At 46.2% G+C, this 23747-nt stretch overlaps 1 protein-coding gene across 5 annotated transcripts in view; it reads left to right on the top strand.

Moving 5' to 3' along the window:
* Positions 1-23747, top strand: part of ARHGAP11A (Rho GTPase activating protein 11A) — a 144962-nt gene that overhangs the window by 73767 nt on the left and 47448 nt on the right. For all 5 annotated transcript variants that reach the window (XM_085627316.1, XM_085627319.1, XM_085627318.1 and 2 more), the window contains 2 exons: positions 3012-3179; positions 18632-18767. In XM_085627316.1, the coding sequence (XP_085483442.1) occupies positions 3012-3179; positions 18632-18767 (304 nt within the window). The remainder of the gene's footprint in view (positions 1-3011; positions 3180-18631; positions 18768-23747) is intronic.

Genomic DNA, 23747 nt, shown 5'->3' on the forward strand with positions numbered 1-23747 from the left:
GTGGAACCTCAACTTGGTCCTCACACGCCTGATGGGTCCACCCTTTGAACCTCTACACTCCTGCGAGATTCAATTCCTTACCTGGAAAGTGGCCTTCCTAGTAGCGATCACTTCCCTAAGAAGAGTTAGTGAACTCCAGGCACTAACCGTTCAAGAGCCATTTATTCAGGTTCACGCCAACAGGGTCGTACTACGTACCAACCCCAAATTCATGCCCAAGGTAATATCGCAGTTCCACATGAATCAGACTATTGACCTGCCCGTTTTCTTCCAAAACCCACAAACTGTTGCAGAAAGGGCACTACATACACTAGATGTACGGAGGGCCCTCATGTACTACATCGACAGGACTAAACCATTCAGGAAGACAAAACAACTGTTCGTTGCCTTTGCCCCACACCACAAAGGTAACGCCATCTCCAAAGCAGGGATAGCCAGATGGATAGTTAAGTGTATTCAAATCTGTTATCAAAAGGCAAAACGCACATTAACTATTCCACCACGAGCCCACTCAACACGTAAGTTGGGGGCTTCCATGGCCTTCCTAGGAAATATTCCCCTGCATGATATATGCAGAGCAGCCACATGGTCCACTACACACACATTTACAAAACACTATTGTGTAGATGTGCAGTCAAAACAGCAGGCAGCTGTAGGACAGGCTGTTCTCAAGACACTTTTTCAGACCGCTGCAGCTGGCACGGGTAGCCGCCGCTAATAGAGGGCACTGCTATGTATTCTATGCACAGATATGAATTCAGCAGCCCACATGCCTCGAACTGAATATGCTACTTACCAGTATGCATCTGTTCTTGGCATGTAGGGCTGCTGACATTCATATCGCCCTCCCTCCTCCCCGGCGCCTGTCGCAGCTGCAGCTCTCAGAATTACTGCAAGCATGGTCATCACTTTCTGTATCTACTCCATCACTGCCACAATGGCGAAAAACAATCTGAGGATGGAGAGGATGCCCATGCGCACTGTAGTCCAGGGGAGGAGTCACCTATCCAAGGATACTTCGAAGACTCTTCCAGGACAACAACGTGCAAACATCCGGACCCAACACTAGGCGGCGATCTATGCACAGATATGAATGTCAGCAGCCCTACATGCCAAGAACAGATGCATACTGGTAAGTAGCATATTCATTCTTTGACGACGCCGGTAGGCGGCTCCGGTTTCGATGTCGGCGGCCTCGGTTCGATCTCGACCTCCGATTCGATGGCGTCGGGCAGTCTTTACTCTATGTCGACTTCGGGCGGCTCCGGTCCGATGGCGACCTCAACTTCGATGACGTCGGCCGGCCTTGACTCGATGTCGACTTCCGGCGGCTCCGGAGTGCGATCCTCACTCCCGACCTCCGGTGCGCCTCTCCTTAGGTTTCCGGCGACTCCGGAGTGCGACTTCCACTCCCGACCTCCGGCACGATTCTCACAGGTTCCGGCGACTCCGGAGTGCGATCCTCACTCCCGACCTCCGGCACAACTCACCTCGGTCTCCGACGACTCCGGAGGGCGGACTTCACTCCTCCCATGACGCCGCTCACTCGACCTCGGGTGACTTCCTCCTCGACCTCTGGTACTCCTCACGACCTCTGACGGCGCCCTCTCTCGACCTCTGACGGCTCCGGGTACGACGTCTGCGTTTCCAGTCAGCGCCGCTTCTCCACCTCGGGCTCCAGGTCTCAGGCTACTCGACGTCGGACTCCAGGGAAACCAGCTTCCAGGTCAGGATCTTGCTGTTCTCTGTTTCTAAGGCCTGTTCCTGCTGTCCAGGTCCTTAGGATGGTTTTTCTTGCTTCTTCCCACACAGGGCTCCAGGCTGGGCTCAGTCAGTAGGGACTAGTATCAAGGGTGGGTTTATGGACCCCACTCCAGGCACAAGTTTCCACCCCTGCTGCTTCACTCCTTCTTCCTTCAAGTTTCTGCTGCTCTCCCCTCACCAGTCAGGTGCCAACTGCCAGCTCCAACTGCCAACCCTCTGTCTTAGCTTCCCAACATTCTAAACCGCCTCCAACTGTCACAGGGTTCTGGAATGTTCTGGAAGGTGCTGGTAGGTTCCAGTGGATGCTGGTGATGTCACAGGTGGCCACCATTTTGTGCTCCAGGCCCTCAGACAGAAGTTTCAGGGGTAGCTAAAATGGCTCCCTGAATCTGCAGCAACACTAAAAAGTCTGGTGGTTCCCAAAAAGGAAAAATTCAAACAGGGTTTGAGGCAAAAGTGGGACAAAATAAATAATGATGAGGAGGGACCACCCAAAGGGCTGACAGGTCTAACACCTACCTTATGCCTACAATGCACCTTTCCCTTGGGCCTACCAGAGGGGTGACTAATAAGTAGTTAAGTTTGGGGACTGGCAAGTAGGTGCACTTGCGCAGTCAGCGCGACAGTACCAGACTGCACGCAGGTTCTGCAGTGGCAGACCTTAGACACATTTTACTAGGCCGCTTCTGTGGGTGGCACAGCCAGTGCTGCAAGCCCACCAGCAGCATTTGTATTTACAAGCCCTGGCACTCCTGGTGCACTTTACTAGGGGCTGATAGTAAACCAAATAAGCCAAACATGGACACCAATCAATGTATACATTTTACCAGAGGGAGAGCATATGCACCTTAGCACTGATCAGCAGTGGTAAGGTGCCCAGAGTCATAAAACAGCCAACAACAGGTCAGAAAAAATATAGGAGGAAGGCAAAAAGGTTAGGGATGACCCTGCAAAAAGGGCCAGGTCCAACACCTACTCCCCTGTTCCAACCTCTCCTTTAGAAGCAATACCACAACCGTACCTCCCAAGATAGTGGGTCTAGGCAGGGAATCGGACCAAAATGATTTGCATCTAGTCTGCCGCCCGAGGCTATTCTAAAGGTGAGGAATATGTGGTTGCATAGAAAGAGCATTAATTTCATCCAGTGCGTTGCTGGTCGCCATTTGGCTTTCTTGTGTACAATCACCTGTGTCCAAGGGCGAATGCAGTTTCCAAATGTGCTTCATACTGTTATCTTTTCTGTTTAGTTTTTTCCTCTATGGTGACTCCTGTGATCATTACTCCAAGCATAAAGCGCAAACTCCCAGTGGATTCTGGTACGGGCTTTTCCAACAAGAAAAGGAGGTCATTGAAACATAACCTTGGCTTTGATCTTCTGCCCAGTAGCCTTTTCAGTGGTGGCTTTTCTCCATCAGGTGAGTGAATTTAGTATCAAATAACACAGGGAGGGTGGGGGGCGGCTTCAGGGAAATGCACAAGGGTAAAATCCCTAAATACAACTGAAAAAATACAAGAGTACCCTGAAACGGTAAGGAATTGAGTCGGAATAAGAGTTTCACTGGTCTCCTACGCAAGTTGGGTAGAGGGGTTGGAGGGAATAGGGGGGTAAATTCAATTTTATAGGCTTAAAACTCTCACTCATTGGCCAGGTGCCATGCTTCATCATCAGACTCCTCACTCCTGTGGGTGTGGATTACAACCCTGCTCTTGGAGTCTTCACTCAGGCATTCTATGATGAGGGCCGTATGGGGGAGGCTGAAAGGGGCAAGAATGGTCCCTCTTGTTGGTGTATACGGAGATGCAAGTAAGCTATAAAAATACATCTCTGTGCAGTTTTCACCTTTTTATGTCTGTCCCCTGATGGGTATGATTAAAATAAATAGGAGAATAATTCAACCCTTTGATAGATCAACATGTTTTAGCCCACCATGTAGTCCCGTCATTCAGGTGCAGGCGGGCTTTCTTCATGGCCATGAAATGGAAGCAGTTACTCTGTATTAATGTTCCCTCAATGGGCTATATTGTAGTGTACTGCAGAGGGCTTTACTGGTTGTTAAAGGCCCTGAACCCAAGTTATAGGCCCGAGCAGCAGACCCGAGCTCCCCGGTATAGCCCAAGGTGAGCAGGGCTACAAAGCTATTAGAAAATTCCACCCAAAAAGGTTGGAATGTTCTCAAATAAGAAACAAAGATAAACATTGGAATGTCGGAGCAGAAGGCTTATACCAGCCATTTATAAGCACGGAGCTACTCCATTGTCTTCAGTGGAGCTCTCAACATTCCAATGTTCTAATATAGCCTTATAGCCCGTCGTAGTGGGCTTTTCGGCTCGGGCCTTTAACAAGGGAGCGGAACTTTAATAGCCGGTATAGCCCAGCTACAAAGGGCTATAAGGCTATTAGAACATCCTGCCAAGCCCGAGGGGATTGAAATCCCCTCAGGCTCCGAGAGGCCTTTGTTTAACTCGTTCTGTGTGTTGGATGGCCCCTGGGCGTCTGATGTCACGGTGGGCGTCGGACGGCTGGGGGCCGTCCGATTTGCGCACTCGTAGAATTCGCCTGCACAGTAGGGAAATGTGCACCTCAGCCAACTGGTTAAACAACATTGGAATGTTGCTCTGCGGGCCTTTACCGGCCCATAGAAGCACGGAGCACTCCATTGTATGCAATGGAGTGCTCCCCATTCCAATGTTCTAATTGATAAATTTGCTCCTTAAATCTTTAAAGAATCTAATGTCGTCTAGTGGAATCCATGTGGCAGGTAGAGGCACTGTTGGATGAGGAAATTATAAAACATGATTCATCACAGTGATCAATCAATATTGCGGCATGCTCACGTGATCATGATGCAACATTGCATACCTATGTAATTCCTCTTGACAAACCAAATTGTTGTCTGTGCATGCAATACATGGTGAATATTTACAAACCTTATTCGCTTATTGTCCTACGTAGGCCCTCTGCTCTGAGGATAGCTGTCCAGGGGACAACTCTAGTTGGAGAGGAGAATGATCACCTGATCTTAACTGGGGAGAGGATGTAGCCTTGCGGCTAGAGCGGTCGATTTCGAAGCTGGGAATCCGGGTTCGAGTCTCTGCAACGACGCTCCACATCCTGTTATTCTGGGCAAAATACATGATCTCCCCGTGCCTAACAAAAATGAATGTCTGTGTGTAACAAAACTGGTGGTAAAGCGCGCTGATACCGGATATCTTTGGGTCTAGTTCGCGCTATATAAAACTCTACCAAAAAAAAAAAAAAACCTGTGAACATGATCCTAAATGTATAGATCAGTGGTACTCTTATTCCCACTCACAAATGCTTACCTCGGCAGGGTACTTGAGTGTTTTAGTGTCCATTTTGTATTTTAGATCTTGAGGGTGTTAGAATTGTTTGTTGGTTTGAACTGAACAGTAGAAACAGTGTGTGTAATGTATTCTAATCTTGCGTTAATGCATTATTGGGGTGGGTGATTAATCCCATTAACCAACACTGCAGCTACAAATTGCCACTTCTGCGCCCTTTTATGCTCTTTACCCGGGACTTCTTTTCAAGAGCACAGGCAATACCATAATGTCCTGGTAGTCACAACCATATTCCAGGAATGTTCTAGCTTTTTCAGTTATATATTAACTTGAAATTATTTTGCAAAAGTGTTTACTTAGTCTAATAAACAATTATTTTGAATGTATGAACTTCAGCAGACTGCTTGAACCTTAGTGTCAGACCGGATCCAGAAACTTTTGCATTATGAATCTCCCAGCATCTGCAACGTGACAACAGCATTTTGCAGCTCTACTGGAAATAAACCTTGATATACGAACATGTAGGACCTCTATAAGGCGTCATTTGCGACGCTGACATTGGTTCTGTTTCTGTGACTCCAGTGGACACTAAATCTGGAGCCGTTGTTTACTCAATGATTGTTTAAGCCATTTCATTTTTTCAAACCCAATTTAGACATGCGTTCACATCATGTCTCTTGGGTCCTAGCTTCAAGCCGTACAGTAGTTTTAGAAGACTGTCTGTTACTGATTCTTGTTCCACTTGTATCTGGTGCTTGAGTAAGGAGCATGACAAATTGTTGTAAGACTTGTGCCAAAAATTGCACCCATAGGCACTGATCGAAAGATAAGCCAAACTTTATATGATTGAAAAATCTAGATCTCCATCATGATTTTAGACTGGATCGAAATCTCTGGAATAACAGACCAGAGCATTGCTCCCAACCCAGAAAGAAAACGTTGGCTGGATCTGATGACAGTCCTTCATTGGTCTCGCATGTGAGCTTCCCTGTGCCAGGGATTTTGGCACCTCGGGTTGAGACCTTTAAGAATGCACAGCAAAGATCTTTAAGGCTGCTCCTTAGTTTCCCTTGACAGCTCAGAACAAGTTTGTTTCAGCACCATCTGTGCCAAAAGGCACCGCTGTGATGCTGGTAAGTTCGCCCCAGATCCTATATGGAAAGTAAACATTAAATCTTAACCAGGTTGAAGTTGCTTTTGAAGCCTCTCTGAACCATTTATAGCTCTGCTCTTGGCACCTGTATCCGAGTTGGTGGTGCTATTATCACCTTTGTCTGGCACTGGTCTCAAAAGTGCCTGTGGGAAAGCACACTCTTCATGTTACAGGAGTGTCCAGAGAAGGAGACATTCCCTCAGATTCTAAAGATGACAAAGGAAGCGTCTTAAAACACAATGCGTGATTTGTTTGATTCCCACTCTGATGCAGTTGACATTTATAGCTGATCGAGACATCTAGCTGCAGATTCCTTAACTTGGAATATCCCCAGACGTCAGACTGGATCTGGAAAACTTTCCGTAGCAGCACCTCTGCGTGCTGGGGGCAGCACCGCACGGCTCTGCGCTGACGTCGTCCACGGACGTGACGTCATTGGAGCCATATAAGCCCCTCCCAGCGTGCTGATGTCAGTTCTTCTTTTCCACGTCCCAACGCGGATCCAGGAAAACCAGTGGTTCCTTGGCCTGTTTTTCAGGCCTTCTCTACGCCTTTAGCATCACGGAACAGTGTGCGATGCCTTCGGGCTTTAAGGCGTGTGAGGCCTGTACGCGACAAATGTCTGTCACGGATCCGCATGCCATATGTGTGTGGTGCCTGGGAGTGCACCACGACTCCCAAGAGTATGACACCTGTCAGCAGATGAAACCTAAGTCCCTAAGTGAGCGTCGTATGAAGCTACTGGCCGAAAGATGTCTGGTCCTGTGCCTTCACGCCGCCAATATCCCTCTCGGGAACGGGCCCGCTCACGGGGTCGTTCCCGTGGACGTCATTCGGAGACAGGTAAGCCTAAGTCGCGGAGGTCATCCTCCCGTAAACGTGACGTTGGGGCCCGCTGCTCTCGGTCTTTGCCCTCTGCGTCTGCTGCCTGCATCGACTTGGGTTCCAGAGTAGATATGACGTAGACGGGACACGGCCCGGAGGGGCATCCCAGTCATCTGTCCAGCCCACGCGTCCATTCGCCGCATAGCCCTGTGCGGCTTCCTGCACTGACGTCAGCTGTGGCACCAAATTGCGACGCCCTGTCGACCTCTTTCCTTTCTGCAGGTCGAGTCGCCATCGGACCGTGCCCAGGCCGAGTCCCCTCTGGAGGTTCTCGATGTCGATGTAACTCCGTCTCAGCGTCTGTAGATGCCGGTGCCTATGGCTCCTCTGTTACAGGAGGATGAAGTCCCTCTGGGCTCCCCATGCCCAGGGTCGTTTCGGTGCCCATTGATGCAGGTGCCCTAGCATTCCATGGCCTTTGGATCCACCTCAGGCTCCTCCACCTTTACTGTCTAGTGGACGGGTTAGCCTCCAGCCGTCCCCGAACAATGGTTTGTTGTCGCCTCCCCCCCCCAGAATGGCGACAGAGGCTAGTGCGGTTTTGCGAGGGCTGTTCGCAGGGCTGCAGATATTCTTCGCTTGCAGCCTCCTGTGGTTTCCCTGCCCTCTGATCCTTTACTGTATCTCCTACACATGGAGCCTGTGGACGTGGAGCCTTTCTTTTGGTGGGTCTTGGTTTGACATCCTGCTTGGTACCTGGGCACGGCCCTCCTCTGGTGACCCGGTTGATCGGGCCATTGCTCGTTGGCATTGTCCGGCCCCAGACAATCCTGTCTGCTTGTCTCTCTACCCTAGAGCTCAGGGTCTGGCTGTCCAGGTGACTTTTGTCTTGCAGCCTTCTTCCGCTCTGCCGTTGCTACCTCCCACTAGGGAATCTCAGTGGCTGGAGACGTGGTCGCCATATTTGTGCCTCACCAGTGCAGGCATCCGTGCCTTGAACAAATCTTGCGTGTTTGCACGTTCTTCCTCTGCCCTTTGGTTGATCTTTCTTCCATCTCTCCCAGAAGGGCCCTGGGCTGACATGCATCGCTGCCTTCTTGATGCCCAGGAAATGGCACAATTTTCCCTTTTATCGGCCCTGGACGCTACTGACTCTGTGGGTAGGGCACTGGCCCAGTCGGTTGCTTTGTGCCGCCATGCATGGCCGTGCGACAGTCGTTTTCCAGACAATGTTTGAGACGCTCTTCGGAATCTGCCATTCAATGGCATGGACCTTTTTGACTGTCACGCTGATTCAGTGGTCTCCTGCCTCGTGTCTGGTCTCCCGTGATGTTCTGGCCACTGCGGCCTGGCTTTCTACCTTGTGGCTGTCTTTTTCTTGTGCATAGGCAGCGTTGCCTTGTTTGTTTTGGACCCTGGGTTCATGACGTAACAACCAGATGGTCTAGGCGGCTACTCCGCCATGTTTGCCTTTGTTCAGCACAGCTGGTCAGTTGGTTCTGCCTTCTTTTCAGTCCTCCGACTGTGAGCTTGTCTCAAGAGGAGCCCCCTTGCTGGGGTTAAGACTTACCCTATGTGGGGTATTGCTGGCCATTGTGTAGCTGCCTTTCTACAAGGAAGGCTTGGTACGCTCCTGTGGAGTCTTTCTCACAAAGATTTTTCTGTGGATCAGTCTGTTCTCTTTCTGCTGTTATGCGACCCACAGGTTGGCGTCGCCCTATTGCAATTTGTTAGGGTTGGGGTCTATGGTTGTCTGTAGTACTTCAGAACATCGGTAGAGGTTCCCTACCGTGAGGCTTCTGCCTCACCTGCCTCTCCAAGGGGCCTTTTTCAGCTTCTCTGTGCTCCTCTTTGTCCATGTTGGCTGCTCTTCTTTTCGGCAGCCACTGTCCCTTGGGACCCCTTGGTCTGTTCCGTTCTGGCAGTTCTTCTGCGGTTGACGCCCTGCCATCATGTAGCGCCAGGACAGAGGTGCATCGCGGCACACTTCTTCAGTGTATGCGCATAGTGTGGGTGCAGTCTGGTATGTTCGCTATCATGGGGTACCTGCGTTCTTTCTTCCGCTTCTGTGGTGACTGGTTCTACCCTCCACACTCTGGGGTGGGTAATGCTTTCTCGCACTTCAACTCTGTCTGGACTTGTCTATAGGCGGTGGTGTCTTCGCCACGTACATCTATGCTTTACACACTGCCTTGTGCCCTCACTTTCTGGGCACTTCCTAAACAGGAGTTTTTTGTTCCTCTTTCTCTGCTGCTTTCTGCACAGGTGTTTTCCATGCTTCTGCTTTGGGTTCCTGCTGTAACACTCTCAGGGGTAGTGTTCTCTTCGGGATACTCGCTTTCTCGGTCCTAGGCCAATACTTTGGTCCTGACTGTTTCCACTTTTGTGTCCCGCTCCATCTCCTCTTCTGTCTCGCGGGGGACATTGGCTCCTCCCGGACGGGTGGCAGGTCGCTTATGGATCTGAACACTGTCCTGTCCAACTCTGCTTCAACATGACTGTTGGTACTTATGGCGTACCCTTGTCTTGTTTTATGCAACCCATCCTTTTAGATGTGTATCTTTCTTAATATATATGTGCTATGTGCTCTTCCCACAGTGGAGTCGCGCTGGCAACGTTCTCTGCTGCGGTGTCCGTGGTCTTCGCCACGGTCTGCTCATGGTGCGAGCTCTTGTGTGTCCAGCTTGCCGGAGGTCACTTTTTGCCGGTTGCATAGTTGGTGATGCATCTTTCACATCTGGGCTGCTCATGCTACCCTACAGGGAGATTTCCCTATGCTTGATGTGGTTCTGCCGTCCACACGGTATGCTTATATGTATTCCTGTATTCCACATGAATACCAGTCTTACTGTGGTCCTGTTCTGGGTGCCTCGGCTTGTTGCCGTCTGCCCTCTCACATGTCTTATGAAGGAGCGACTGTGTACTGGACTGTTTCCTGTTTCTGGTCATGCCGGCACTTTCTGGTCATGGGTCGGCATCCTGCCGCTGCTGCCCCACCTATCTTAGCTGGTGCAGGTTCAACAGTGCTTTTTCCGCTGTTGTGCATGCTCGACCGGTATGCGCGGACTCTCATACCGTTTTGTCCTCTCTGGGTCTTGCTTCCTGCCGAAACATTGGATCCTGCGTATCCGTTGGACACTAGGCTCAGTTAATCTTCTTTTACGAATCTATGAACTCTCTCTTCCGCACCGGCATTTCTTGCTTTGTGATTTCTTCCTCTCCACCCGGTGTATACACAGGGGTTTTCGTGCTGTTATTTTACAGCTTGTGGTGCCTTTGTCTCCCATTGTTTTCTGCTCTTTTCAGAGCTTCGGGTCTGGTGTTGGCTGCGCTGGCATTCCTGTCCCCACTGTGTTTCGTCACCTTGCTGACGGCTAAGTTCTCTCTGGAACTTGGTGGTGTTCAGTCGCAGACCCGCCTCCTCTATGGGTATGGCTTTGGTATCTATTCTAAGTTAAGGAATCTGCGGCTAGATGTCTCTATCAGATGAACGAGTTACTTTTAGAGACAGTCTAGCTGCAGCTTCCTTAACGCCCGCCCATCCTCCCCGTTCTGCAAGGACCTTTTCAGGTTGGGTTTCTGCATTCGCCTCCCGGGTGGCTTTGTCTTTCTGCAGGGTGACAATTTAACTTCACTCCTCGACGGGATGCTTCATTCTGTCTTGCTTGCTCCGCTCCACCCATTCTCATGATTGGGTGGTATTCTCAGGTGTCATGTGTCCTTTTACATCCCTTCGTCCTGGGTCATCCAGTGTGGGGTCTACTCATGTCTCCTCCCCCCCCCCCACCCCTTTTTTTTCTCTCTGTCGCCTGGGGTCTCTTACCTCCCCTGCAGTCAATTGGTTGAAGTAGATTGGCTCTGCCTCAGTTTATAGGTCTCTTACAGGGGATATGACGTCCCTTTCTGGTGCTGACTTGTCAATGATCTGTATTCCAGACTTGTTGCCCTTCACAGTTATATATTGCGGTTGCAGACTGTCGTCGGCCGTGATGTTTTTTCACATCTTTTTCTGCTTTTGCTTTTCCCTTCACTATTTTTCAGTATACAGTGCCTGGCACTGTACTTTATGGTGCTGTTTTTCACCATTCACTTTCTTTTCTTTTTTCATCTTTTTCGCACACTGTTCCCATACTCTTGCTGGTGGCTCTGCGTTGTGGGGCGGAAATGTTTCTCCGACGAAAACTGACGTCAGCGCGCCGGGTGGTGCTTCTATGGCTCTACTGACGTCACATCTGTGGACGACGTCCGGGTGGAGCCGCTCCCGGCGCGCAGTGGTGCTGATGTGGAAAGTTTTCCGGATCTAGTCTGACGCCTTGGGATATTCCAAGTTGAGGAATCTGTGTCTCTACCAGATACATCGTTACCGAAGGTAAGTAACTCGTTCAACAGGATACAGGGATTCTGATTTCTTTTTTTTTTTTAATGTGCACTTTAGAATGATGCTGCTTACCTGCATATACCAGCAATGCAGACAAAGCTTCTGTAATAAAGCAGACTAGATGTTGAATATAGACCGTTACTGGCAGATGCATAAGTACTTTCTTGTTCACAAATTCTTACAGGTTAGCAGGCAACTGAGGCGTTTCTCCAGTTAATGAGACTCTTACTGACTTTAACTCCTCCAATACCACACACATGGGTCCTTTTAGGGTGTTGCTGCAGGTTGGAATGGCAACGTCAAGGCAGATCTGCCTGGATACTGGGTTCTGTTGTATGTTCCATGATCTTGCCAGTTTTCTTGTGACAAAGCAAACACAAGGAGGAGATGGAGGGAGCGCTGAAACTTTTCAGACACTCTCCTCCAGTCACAGATCTGGGTTGAATCCATCATCGTTCTTTTGCTCACTTCGCCACCCCTGTATACCTGTCTCATTGCAAATCAGTCTTGACCCTGTGCCTCATGGGAACAGTCCAGCCCGAACTGCCAAGCCAGGTCTTCCCTGGACCGGAAACAAGCATCCTAGGACCGGTTTCGGGGTAACACCCCTCATCAGCCAGGCTAGCTTGAATCCAGTGGCAAAGTGAGCAAGGGACTCACGTCTGGGCATAACCTGCCAACTTAGGGCGAACAAAGCAAACACAAGGAGATGATGGATGGAGGCACAGGGGCAAGACTATTTGTATATGGCTGGGTCCAAACTGGAATGGCATGGTGAGCAAAAAACAATGGATTTAGGCCCAGATCTCTGTACTGGAGTGAATGTATGACATTGTTCTGCATTCTGTCCATCAAATGTTCCTTTTGCATTTGTCATCCCGAGTGGTACGGGTATGCCCAGACGTGGGTCCCGTTCTCTCCATGCCATTGGAGTCCAGCTATCCTGGCTGATGAGGGGTGAAACCCCGAAACCGGTCCTAGGATGCTTGTTTCATGTCCAGGGAGCACCTGGCCTGGCACATTGGGCTGGACTGTGCCCATGAGGCACAGGGTCAAGACTGATTTGCATATGGCTGGGTTCAAACTGGAATGGCATGGCGACCAAAAAAACGATGGATTTAGGCCCAGATCTCTGTACCAGGGTGAATGTATGACATTGTTCTGCATTCTGTCAACCAATTGTTGTTTTTGCAGTTTTCTTGTGACAGCATACCTGGATGAGAGCCACAATTGTTCTTATATAAAGACTGAATTCAGAGCTAATGATTTAATCTGTCCCTGCTAGAAATCTAGGTTTGGTCCTGCGTTCAAGAACATTTCACAGTCCATGCAGGAACTTTTGTTCTAATGGCCACCATTAGGTAAAGGCAGCAGCCCCCAAGATTTATTGTTGTCATCCTCCTCAAGTACTCCTTAGCAAAATTGATATCTCACGTATTCATTTTTCTCATGTTGTGGATTGGATAGTAGGATTTCTTCTGAAATGAAATGAGATTATCTCAAACCAACGGGTCTTGCAGATAATCAGAGGTGTTATTATTTTTTTTTTTTAAACCTCCAATGGCTTTCCCGCTGTAGGCAAACGTCTTGATGGAGCTTTCCGCTCTCAGAGAAGTGTGCCTTAGAGGTGGTTGTGTCTTCTCAGAGAGGAAAGGTCCTTTGTTCGCACTACTATCTAATTCTTAAGAATTGGGGCTTGTGGCATATTTTGTGCATCTCCTTTCTAAACAGGCTTGTTAGGAGAGAAGCTTAACATGTCGACTTTGTATTCCATCAAAGACTCATCTTAAGAGTGTTTCCTCAAACAGTAGCCATCAGGATGGCTGGTCACCGACAGTCTGCTCAGAAACCTTGCCATCTTATTCTCCTTGCCATGCTAGATAACTGCTGACAAAATATGCCAGTCTGATGCCCACTGCTAAAGCTTTAGATCTACAATGCACAGGAGGTAAAAAACATACACACCCCCGTGCTTGTCATCCCAGACTTTCTCATCACAAATGTATATACAATAAATGTGTCACCGATGGCTACTGTTTTAGGAAACACTCTTAAGATGAATCTTTAGGATGGAATGCAATGTCTCTGGACTGGACGGTTTCTCTAATACAGTTTCCTACCTCCACCCTTGATGCAAATGGTGACTTGCAAGATTTTGCTTCATGTGACTTTTGCTCCATAAGACGACTTTTGCTTTGAATGTTCTGACCTGGGGTTGCCTTTGTTGGTATTGTTTTTCTCCTTGAAGAGACTCCTGCATGGCCTCTTCCTTGGAGTGAAAATGTGTTCACACAGTGGGGGAGGATAGTTCCACTCAAGTGTAATGAAAGTTTAGGTCTTTTTCTTTCTTCCTTTCAGCTGGACAGGTTAAATGTTCATTTTGCATCTTGTAGGTGATCACCCACAGCTATTTATACTTGCAGATTGACTGCATTTGCGCCAAGGTCGCTGCAGGCTCAGATTGTTCCTATTTTTCAATTGTCATTGTTCCTCTCAGCTCCCTGCCTAAAGTATTTAAAGGTATTCTTTTTAGGCGGTTACACTGTAAACCCAAGACCAATAGTGTTGGGTATTGTATTTTATGGGAGGACATTGATTCTGGGGCGCCTGGATACCCTTTCGGATGATTAGTGTGTTATACAAATCAAACGTAACATAAAATATCTATATGTAGTCTCATTTGTTGCCACAATCCTGATAACTGAGCTTTTAGAAAGCAAAGCTCTCTGCTCTTAATGAAGGGGGATAGAATCATTGATTTACTCATTGGCCTGGATTGAGAAACTGCTCATGGTGCAGCTACAACCCTGATGACCAATCCACAGCAACTCCAGCCAAATGTGAACTATGCTGCCAAAACGGGACTTGCAGTAGGTTCTAGGGCACCAGTGAATTTGCAGATGCTCCAACTATGTCCCACGTAGTAATGTAAGGCCACTTAATATGTTAAGTGGCTTTACATTGGCCACGTGGGTCATAGTTGGGAGCATCCATCACAGGAAAATGCTTAAAGGGAGGGGTTGCAGTTATACTGCTCAACACCAAAGGGCGCCAAAGCAGTAAAAATGCAGCAACATCGAGTGTTTATCAGTATGTACTGAGAAAAAAATTCCCTTTCGTTGTTTTATTGGTGAAAATCTGTTTTAAATGAAAACCGGATGTGAGAAAGTGGCTCTGTATATACTGTTCCCAAATAGGTACAGGGTGTACAGAGTTCAATCAAGAATGGTGGCCCGCTAGTTAGCAGGTCACGGCGGGTTGCACAGCCGTATGCACATTTGTATCTTGGAATAATACAATTTCACCAGAGTAATCCGTTTAATTTGTCCACTTTTCATCATCATTTTTCACTTCTTTTTCATCACGTCAAAAAGCAGTTAAATTTTTTGCTGATTTTTTTTTTTTTGTGTAAATAGTTCTATGTATTGCCCATCCAGGCCTATGCATGAACATATTCCAAATTTTCCTCCACTTGATTCTATACACACCCTACTCAATGCATTTCGGTTGAAAAACCTTCATCAGGAGTATCTGCAAGTTATAAAAATATACTTATAAGTCACATTTCATTTCTGTTCTACATGATATAAATTAATAATCTCCCTAGATTCCCATGCTTCTGCTAGTGTAAACCAATGTATGCATATGTGCCCATGCGTTCCAATTTCATCCCCATTACAATAAGTTCCTGCGATATTATCGTGCACAAACCAGATCTGTGATCCACCAGCTATCCTCTAACAAACACTCATCCGAATGAAAAAGAAATAAACAAAACCAGCGTCCTTTAAAAACAACGTGCCCCCTGACATCCAAACATAAACCCCTCTGAGCCTCAAAACTCCTCAATAAAACTTATACAACCCCCCCAACGAGCAGTGCTACATTGCTGACCTTTCTTGAGTTTAACACCATGTTCAACCCCCGTGCATTGTGAATCATTCAGCTGGGTTGAAATGTCTGCTTGTTACAAGTGTACCGAGCATTGGCAAAGCCAGTAGGTCTGGCCTTAAGGACCTCTTAGCTTTGCCAGTGGGTTCTAACCCATAGCTAAAGAGCTTCTACCCATCTCATTTTGAAAGCATGAGCAACGCGCATGTGTGCGCCTAAAAAATTAAGCAGGCATTTTTTTATTCACCGTTCCATGTAGGATTGATAATCTAAATTAAATAAAAATTAACTGGCAAGAACATCTTTTTGATGAGGTGCAGGTGTAAGGGAAGCAATTTGGAGTGTGCGGCTAGGGAAAGACGTGGGGGGGGGGTCCGAAGCAACACATGGGCGGAAGCAACACAAAGGGTTCATTTGGTGGCAGCAATACGGGAAGCCCATGAAATGTCAAAATTGTTCGCATTGTAACATCATTCCAGGAAACATCTTAAAACATCCCACCACAGGCAAGGATGTTCTGCTCCGACACACCAGTGACTGCAATACCACTAATGTAATCTACGGGATTAAATGCCCGTGTGGCAAACTATACATTGGAAAAACCCAACGGAAAATGAAAACACGACTTACAGAACATAAAAGTCGCATCAGAACTCGGAGCAAAAATTCTCCTCTGGCATCCCACTGGCATGAAACATGTCACTCTATATCACAACTTAGATTCCAAATAATCGAACATGTGGAGCAACAACAAGGTGTCAATACTCACCTGAGACTCCTACAAAGGGAGGTCTTTTGGATTAAACTTCTGGACACCATGGCACCAATTGGTCTTAATGACAGGTTAGATATGTCATGCTTCATTTAATTACGAGCTCATCGACTAGCCCGAGAAACCCTGGGCTACTTTGCAGACCGCAGACCAGTGACAAGCACCATAGCACAACTAAAATCCCTACACCATGTTACATACTCATCAATACCTAGCGCACTATTTTTATTGTCACAGCTAACACCCTACCTTCCCACGTTTTTATTGCTCCTAATCTCACACTTCAGTGTCCGTCTTAGAGTTACACTCCTTAAATTGTCAGTTTCGCATAACATGAATTTTAGCATCCTCTACAGGGTCTAAAATTCCGAGTATCGCTGAATATGGCAGATTCTCTTTGTACCATAAATGTGAAAGCTGCTCGCAAAATCTAAGCTGGAATGTCAGCTTCTCAGAATTTCCGCTTTTTCCGATCGTGTCTGTTATCGTCAACGATGTACACTTCGTTCAGAGGATTTGGTTTTTCTTCTTTTTTTCATTCCCATTCCTATACCCATAGCAACCCATGCACCCAGATGCATTCACCTATACTTCTGTTAGTTTTCTAACTCCGTTCCAATATGGCGCTTTCGTGCGCCCGTTGAGTTACAAACACTCAGTTGATTGCATATGTCCCCTATTGTCCGCCGTCTATGTTGAATACTTCCGGTTCGTGTTCCGGTTGTTTCTTCAAAAAGCTTCCTTACATTTGACTCCTTGCACCCGCCTATCCGGTTTGGAGAATCGTCGGTTACTCTTGTCCCGCAACACCTCTTAGGTAAGGTTTCTCTTCTGTGATTTGCGGTGGTCGAGTAATTTGTTAACTACGGCCATGCGTTTATTCTAAAATCCCGCTTTCTTACTTTTTCCACAGCTCACCACATACCTTTCTAGAGGTAAGATTTTTACCTGTTTGGAAGTGCTCGTAATCTTTTCAAGATTGTACTATCGCAATTCCCGTTAGCTCCGTCTATCTCACACGGCACGTTTTGTTGATATCTTGCATTTATTTCCCACACAGCTTCTAAAAACATTTCGCCAGAGGTAAGATTTGCTATCTCTTCGGAAACCAATACAATTGAGCACACTCATTGCATCCTAGGTTCGATCAGTTTCATTAACCCGACATGGTTCGCTTCTTACACTTTCAGAATCACGAGGTTCTTCATAAACAGGTAAGCGTGAATTTGGCAATGATCTGCTGTCATCTCTCACGTACACCTCACAGCCTTAGTTGTTGCTGACCTGGTCGCGTCTTTATCTTTTTCAGAGAACATTTAATAACACACACGAACAGGTAACTTGTTCTAAGACATGCTCGTTCTACATCAGAGTTCTAGAGATTGAGCCCCAATCATATTATTCTAACCAGCGAAAATGGTTTACTTCTTATTTTTCAGACTGGCCCCTGACGAAGGAACCGGCTGGTTCCGAAATGCATTGGGCATTTACATTTCTGTTGTGTTGTAATTTCGTTGCATTACCAAATGTTCATAACATGTAAATTGAATTTGTGTTACACATGATTTCTGTATGTAATCAAGTTACTTATGTATACATGACATGAATCAGTTTTGGTACAAACCGCAATATCTCTACTCGCTGTTTTACATCCAGATATTGTGAAAATTTCTAGAAAATGTTTTGTTTCTGTGTTGAAAATTAAACACATTGTTTCATAAATTGGTTAGTGTCAGATAAGACACTTTGTGAACAGTGCTCAGTTATACACAGGTTCTCATCCTGTCAATATCCAGCAATACGGGAAGCCCATACAAGCTGCCAAATTAAAATCAAGCAAATGAGTGTCAGGCAATGGAATATAAGATTTGCTCTAAACCCACTGTAAGGCGACAATAGATCTTTTTAACGTCCACCGACAGTTTGCACTGTCTGTTAGGTGAGCCTGCTAGGGCTTTTTAAAGTACATTTGTTGAATATAGCCTCTTATAAACCAATCTCTCTCCAGTTGCCTTCCTCAACAAAGCTCAATGTTACTTGTAATGACCTTTTTTTTTTTTTTTCCTCGCTTCTATTAGAAAAAAGCTTTCCCGTGCATTATCTACATCTTAGTTCACTTCTGCCTGTTTTTTTTATTTTTTTTGTATAGATTTTTTTTCTACTTACAGAAATTGCCTCTTTTTCTATTCAAGGGGTTTAAAGGACAGTGTTTTGGGAATTATGAGAGTTTGAATGGCCTGTTTGTTTTCACATTGAAGCCCAAAATGTTGATCACTGCAGAACAGAAGTGACTAGGTTCTGTGCTGATAATGCAGTGCATCCAAGTGTATTGCTCCATCCGGGTTATTGCTCTTCCAGAGGTCTGGCTGACAAATCCTACAATATTTTTGTTGTTGGAGCGAATGTACATTGCAATTACCCTGAGCCCAAGTTGCATCAAGCCATTTTAGTTGTGCTTCTTACTTTGTGACTTCTTGTACACTTGTAATTTGCCTTGCTTGGACTTTTAACCCTTTCTTTGATTTGTGTTCCTTCTCTTTTGCAGCTCAGTCTGATGCAAGTCCTAGTGTTTCTTTTGAGACCTCCCAGAACACTCTCTCCCCCTTAATTATCAGTGCAAAGCACCTCTCCTGCTCAGGAAATCTGAGGAGCAAAAGATATGAAAACAAGAAGATACACAGGTAAATTCACCTCCTGAATCTTTCACACCCAACACTCCTACTTTTTGTGGTGTTTTAAATTTGTAAGTCTATACAGTGCTCTATTCGGCACTGTCCCAGTGACATATTCTCAGTGCCTTTCACGTCCTGTCCTGGTTTGGGTAATATTTCAAATGTGTGCACATTCTCTCTCCCTTACTCTGCTAGTCGTTTGAACTAGGGCTGCACTATATCAAATAAAAGTAAGTCACTCTTATTTGTGTCAGTACTTTAACATGTATGTTTCCTCCACTACGCTTACCATTACTCGTACAATTACGCTCCTCTGTGCCCTGGTGCATTTTTATATACGAACATTCATGTTGCAAAGCTGTGAAGAAGTCGCCTATTAGCACGAGGGAGAGCTGCTATGACAAAGTTTCGGATCCATTCTGGAGCCTGAATGAATTCTAAATGTAAATAATCTGAGGATAACAGTTATCAGAAATTTAACACACTGTAAAGTAGTGTTGATTCAACGGAAAATTACGCATAACCGCTGCAATTCTAAAACTGCATAGCATGTGCTTCGGTGCTCAAACAATACACCTTTCCTTATAGATGTAAAAAACCACAGGGCTAGCGGAATCCCACTGAGACAGCACCGGATTTAAAAGTAACTCAACATAATAATATGGTGAAAGAAATTATTTATTCACCAGGAGTGTGCACAATTGGTTAGCACCCGCCAGCACAATGCTATTCCAATTCTTGGAATCGACATATGAAAAAACACAGCACCAAATGCACCACTCAATTCTTATAATACAAATGAGTCCAAGTCCTCAAAGTAGTACGTTTTCCAAAAGGTTCTTCTTTATTATTCAATTTGAAATGTGCATTCTTTGACAACAGCAAAAACAGCCGACGCGTTTCGTCCAACTTTGGACTTCTTCAGGGCTGTAACAAATTTACATACAAGAAATGAAAATGAATAACATACATAAAGACAAAAGCACAAGCAGCATATACAATACATTTAAAAATATTTAAAAAGCACTTTGGGCACAAACATATTGTTTACAACCTGTGACGGGCTCATATGAGCACCGCATATTGTGGCTAAAAAGGATTCAGAAATAAACACATCATAACTATAAGATACTATATACATTGAAATGTCAAATCCGTATATTAGTAGGATGTCAGGGCACTCCTCTCCATATGTCACATGTTAGGATGCCCCTTAAACTATCACATGTAAAGCGGAGGAATGGAGAACAGAGGGAAAGAAAAAGGAGAAAGGGGATCGTCATCCAAGGTAAGAAGTGCAGAGTAAGTTAAATAAACGACGTCTAAAAAGGGGGATTTTAAAAAAAACCGTAAGGACCGAAGGAAATGAAATCAGGTGGCGACAGACAATGGGAAGGAAGCAAAACAAAATGGTGATATCAATTAACCCCAAAAAAATGAGACGGGAGACAAAAGTGACTTAAACCAAACACTCAATCCGTACCCACCTAAGATATTAGGTTGAAAGAAGAGCACATATGGTTCTAATTAGCTCAATTTCGCGAGTTTACCACGATCCAAAAGGATATAATTTATCCTTGGTATGAGATCACCGTCCCTAAAGGGTAAAACAGGTCACATCAGAGGCACCATAGAGAGACAAGAACATTCTCCAAAGCTATTGTTATATAGTAGTCAAAGTATAATCCTACTTACTATTTAAATATAGAGATGAGTAGCATTGATTAAAAGTGGAGTGTACAAGAGCGATGAAACTTTGTCGTCAGTTACAAACCAAAATGGGATATTAGGTTTGAACGTGATTACCTCAAATGATAAGAGCAAATTGGTCTTATCGTGGAATACCTATAAAAAAAAAAAGGGAAGGCAAATTCTTTAGAGAGATGGGCGTTTACTGCTGAGGTAAGTGCAGTCAAGCTATTCAGAATCCTAAGTAAACAGGACCGAGAACATGATTAAAAAAAGTCTAATTATAACCCAAATATTCGTGTAAGGAATAAGTTGAGCCTTTCCTGCGTACCTCAGGTATAAAAATACCAAGAACAAGACTAAATAACCTGTAATAATAGCCCAAATGTTCATATCAGGAATAAGTTAAGCCTATCCTACGCACATCATGTATTAAAAGTACCAAAACAACCCTGTAAATCTCTTATTAACAAGCGAGGAGTCTCTAGGAGGTAACAGCCTTTCAAGTAAATAAATCGTATCCGCTATGGTTGTCCAAAACGTGCTGTTAATATAAAGCACCAAAACCTTATGGTTATCCAAAACGTGCTGTTAATATAAAGCACCAAAACCTTATGTGAAGGCATATAGAACAGCTTCTTACCCGATTCAGTATTCAAAAAAGGATCAAAAGGGAGGCGTCCGCCCCGTCCGGTAACAGCGATATCAAATGGAGAAGAAAATCCTTGCTTAAATAGTGTCAGGTATCCGGCTACACCTGAAAGTGATTCCCATGTGCGGGAAAGCCAATTGCAGGTCAGGCGTCTCCCGAATGAGAAAAACGTCGATTGGCCGGTCGCCATATTGGAGTGGTGAACGGAGCCTATAAACGTGTTACCCATATCATTTCATAACGCTGTAATTGTAATCAAAAGTATACAGAACACCTTGTACTGAACCCGATGTTATGTCCCATGTAAGCATAGGGTCACCTATGAGCAGCACCGTAATAGATAAAACCTAGAATAAAGTTACATTGTAAGCGGTATGTTGTAAATAAATGTCTCCGTAGTTTGTAATATTACAAATCTGCGTTGCCGTTCTCGGCGTAACCACTATGAGCCATCCGAGCCACTATATGAGCCGGGTGGGATCCGAAAGAATAACATCTTAGAGTTTATTGAAGTCCATGCGGGGTCGTATAATGAAAAGAACGATCTCCACCAAAGTGTATTCAAAAAGCGCCGCCATCTTGGAGTGGCCAAAGTGAAGATCGCTTACAGAAGACAGCAGTGATATAAAAAGTGTTTGAATCTCAGTCACATGAGTGACAAAAACGGCAGTAAAAACGTTAAAAGAGCCAAGCCCAACATAAGGGGAGGCACCCTCAACAAAGGGGGATACATGATTGGCAATAACCAAAAGGTCAATGCCTCAAATACAGGAAGCCACAACAAAACAAACGTTCCCAAAGAGAAAAAGCATATATGCAAGACAAGGCTTCTACTTAGCCTACTATTCCGTTAATGCTATTTTTTCAAGAACGATCACTATATCGTGTGGGGTTACTATGATAGAGACTTTTGTAATTATAACACAGTACAGCATGCAGTTTCAAAAGGACATATTATTCGATACAATCACAGTTAAAAACGAATTTTTATTAAAAGCATTTTATATAGTTAATAACGTACTACATGTAATTTTCCTCCCATGAAGGTTACAATCTAACATTAAAAATGAAAACAGACAGTCGACACAGCGTTTCGGTGTTCAATTCTATGGTTTCACCTTCTTCAGGACCAAGAATTTTCATAAAATCTTAATTTTATAAGGGATTAAGTTTTCTTAGTTACATAATCCTGTTGGGCACCTTATCATCAACTTTATGGTCTTGATATAGGTCATTTCTATAGATAAATAGTTGTTTTTCTCGATATCCGTTGACGCCACCGTTTTTATGGTTTAAAAGTAAAGATGATATCAGTCCAAACTCTTTTATCAATTATAAGAGCCGGATGGAAGCTAATTTCATTTCTTAGAGTGGCTTCTCTTTGTTGTGATGCTTTTGATGTCGCATTCACGATCTCATAGTTTTCTGAGGATGTGTACGCGGCCTCCCTGCGTCAACGGATATCCGGGGTTCTGACTATACCTTTTTGGCGACTAAGCAGATAGTGCACTGGAGCGCTTTAAGGACTCCAGGGCTACGGCCAACTTCCGCTTTTCGCTCCTTTCGTGGCCAAGGAAGGGGTGCCCCCACACGTCCGTCTAGCCACAGGCCTCAGAACCAGCCTCCATGCGGTCGCGGATGTGGATTCTGCCGAGGCGGAGCAGGGGGGGACCGAGCCGGTCAGCCCACATCTGCCCCAGCAGCATCTGCCTCAAAGCCTTCCTAGTCCGAGGCCCATTCCACGCCAGTGGGAGGCAGAGTTCGCCATCACCTGCTCCACTGGCGTACCATCACATCGGACAGGTGGGTGCTGCAAATCGTCCGAAGGGGCTACTCCCTTCCCTTCGAGGCAACCCCTCCAGCCATGCCACCGCAGTACCACCGCATGTCGGGGGATCACTTGCGACTTCTGCAGGAGGAAGTTACGGCCCTCTTGGCCAAGGGGGCCATCGAGCGCGCGTTCCTGGCCCAGAAGTAGGTCAGGGTTGTTATTCCCACTACTTTCTGGTTCCCAAGAAGGGCAAAGGGGGCCTACGCCCTATCTTCGACCTCAGGAGCGTCGACGCCTTCCTCCGGAAGGAGAGGTTCAAGATGCTCACCTTAGCTCAGGTTCTGGCTGCCCTAGACCCTGGAGACTGCATGGTAGCGTTGGACTTGCAGGACGCATATTTCCACATCTCCGTCCTGCCGGCACAACGGCGTTGCCTGCGGTTCACGGTAGGCCACGAGCACTTTCAGTTTACCGTGCTCCACTTCGGCCTCAGCAGTGCCCCTCTGGTGTTCACGAAAGTGATGGCAGTGGTCGCAGCTCATCTGCGCAGATTAGTGGTTCCAGTCCTAGCCTATCTCGACGACTGGCTGTTGAAGGCGGGCTCGCCCTAGACAGTAGTTTCCCACCTCCAGACTACGGCCGACCTCCTGCATTTGCTGGGGTTCTCCCTCAATGTGCCGAAGTCGCATCCGAGTCCCTCCCAGAAGCTCCTTTTTCATCGGAGCGGTTCTGGACTCGGCGCAGTTCCGGGTCTATCCTCCGGAACAGCGGGTTCGGGATATTCAGGCTCTGATTCCGATCTTTCAGCCTTTATCCCGGATTTTGGTCAGGTTGGTGCTGGGTCTGATGGCCTCCTGCATCCTGCTGGTAGATCACG

The sequence above is a fragment of the Triturus cristatus genome, chromosome 9, assembly GCF_964204655.1.
Source record: "Triturus cristatus chromosome 9, aTriCri1.1, whole genome shotgun sequence".
Classification (NCBI taxonomy): domain Eukaryota; kingdom Metazoa; phylum Chordata; class Amphibia; order Caudata; family Salamandridae; genus Triturus; species Triturus cristatus.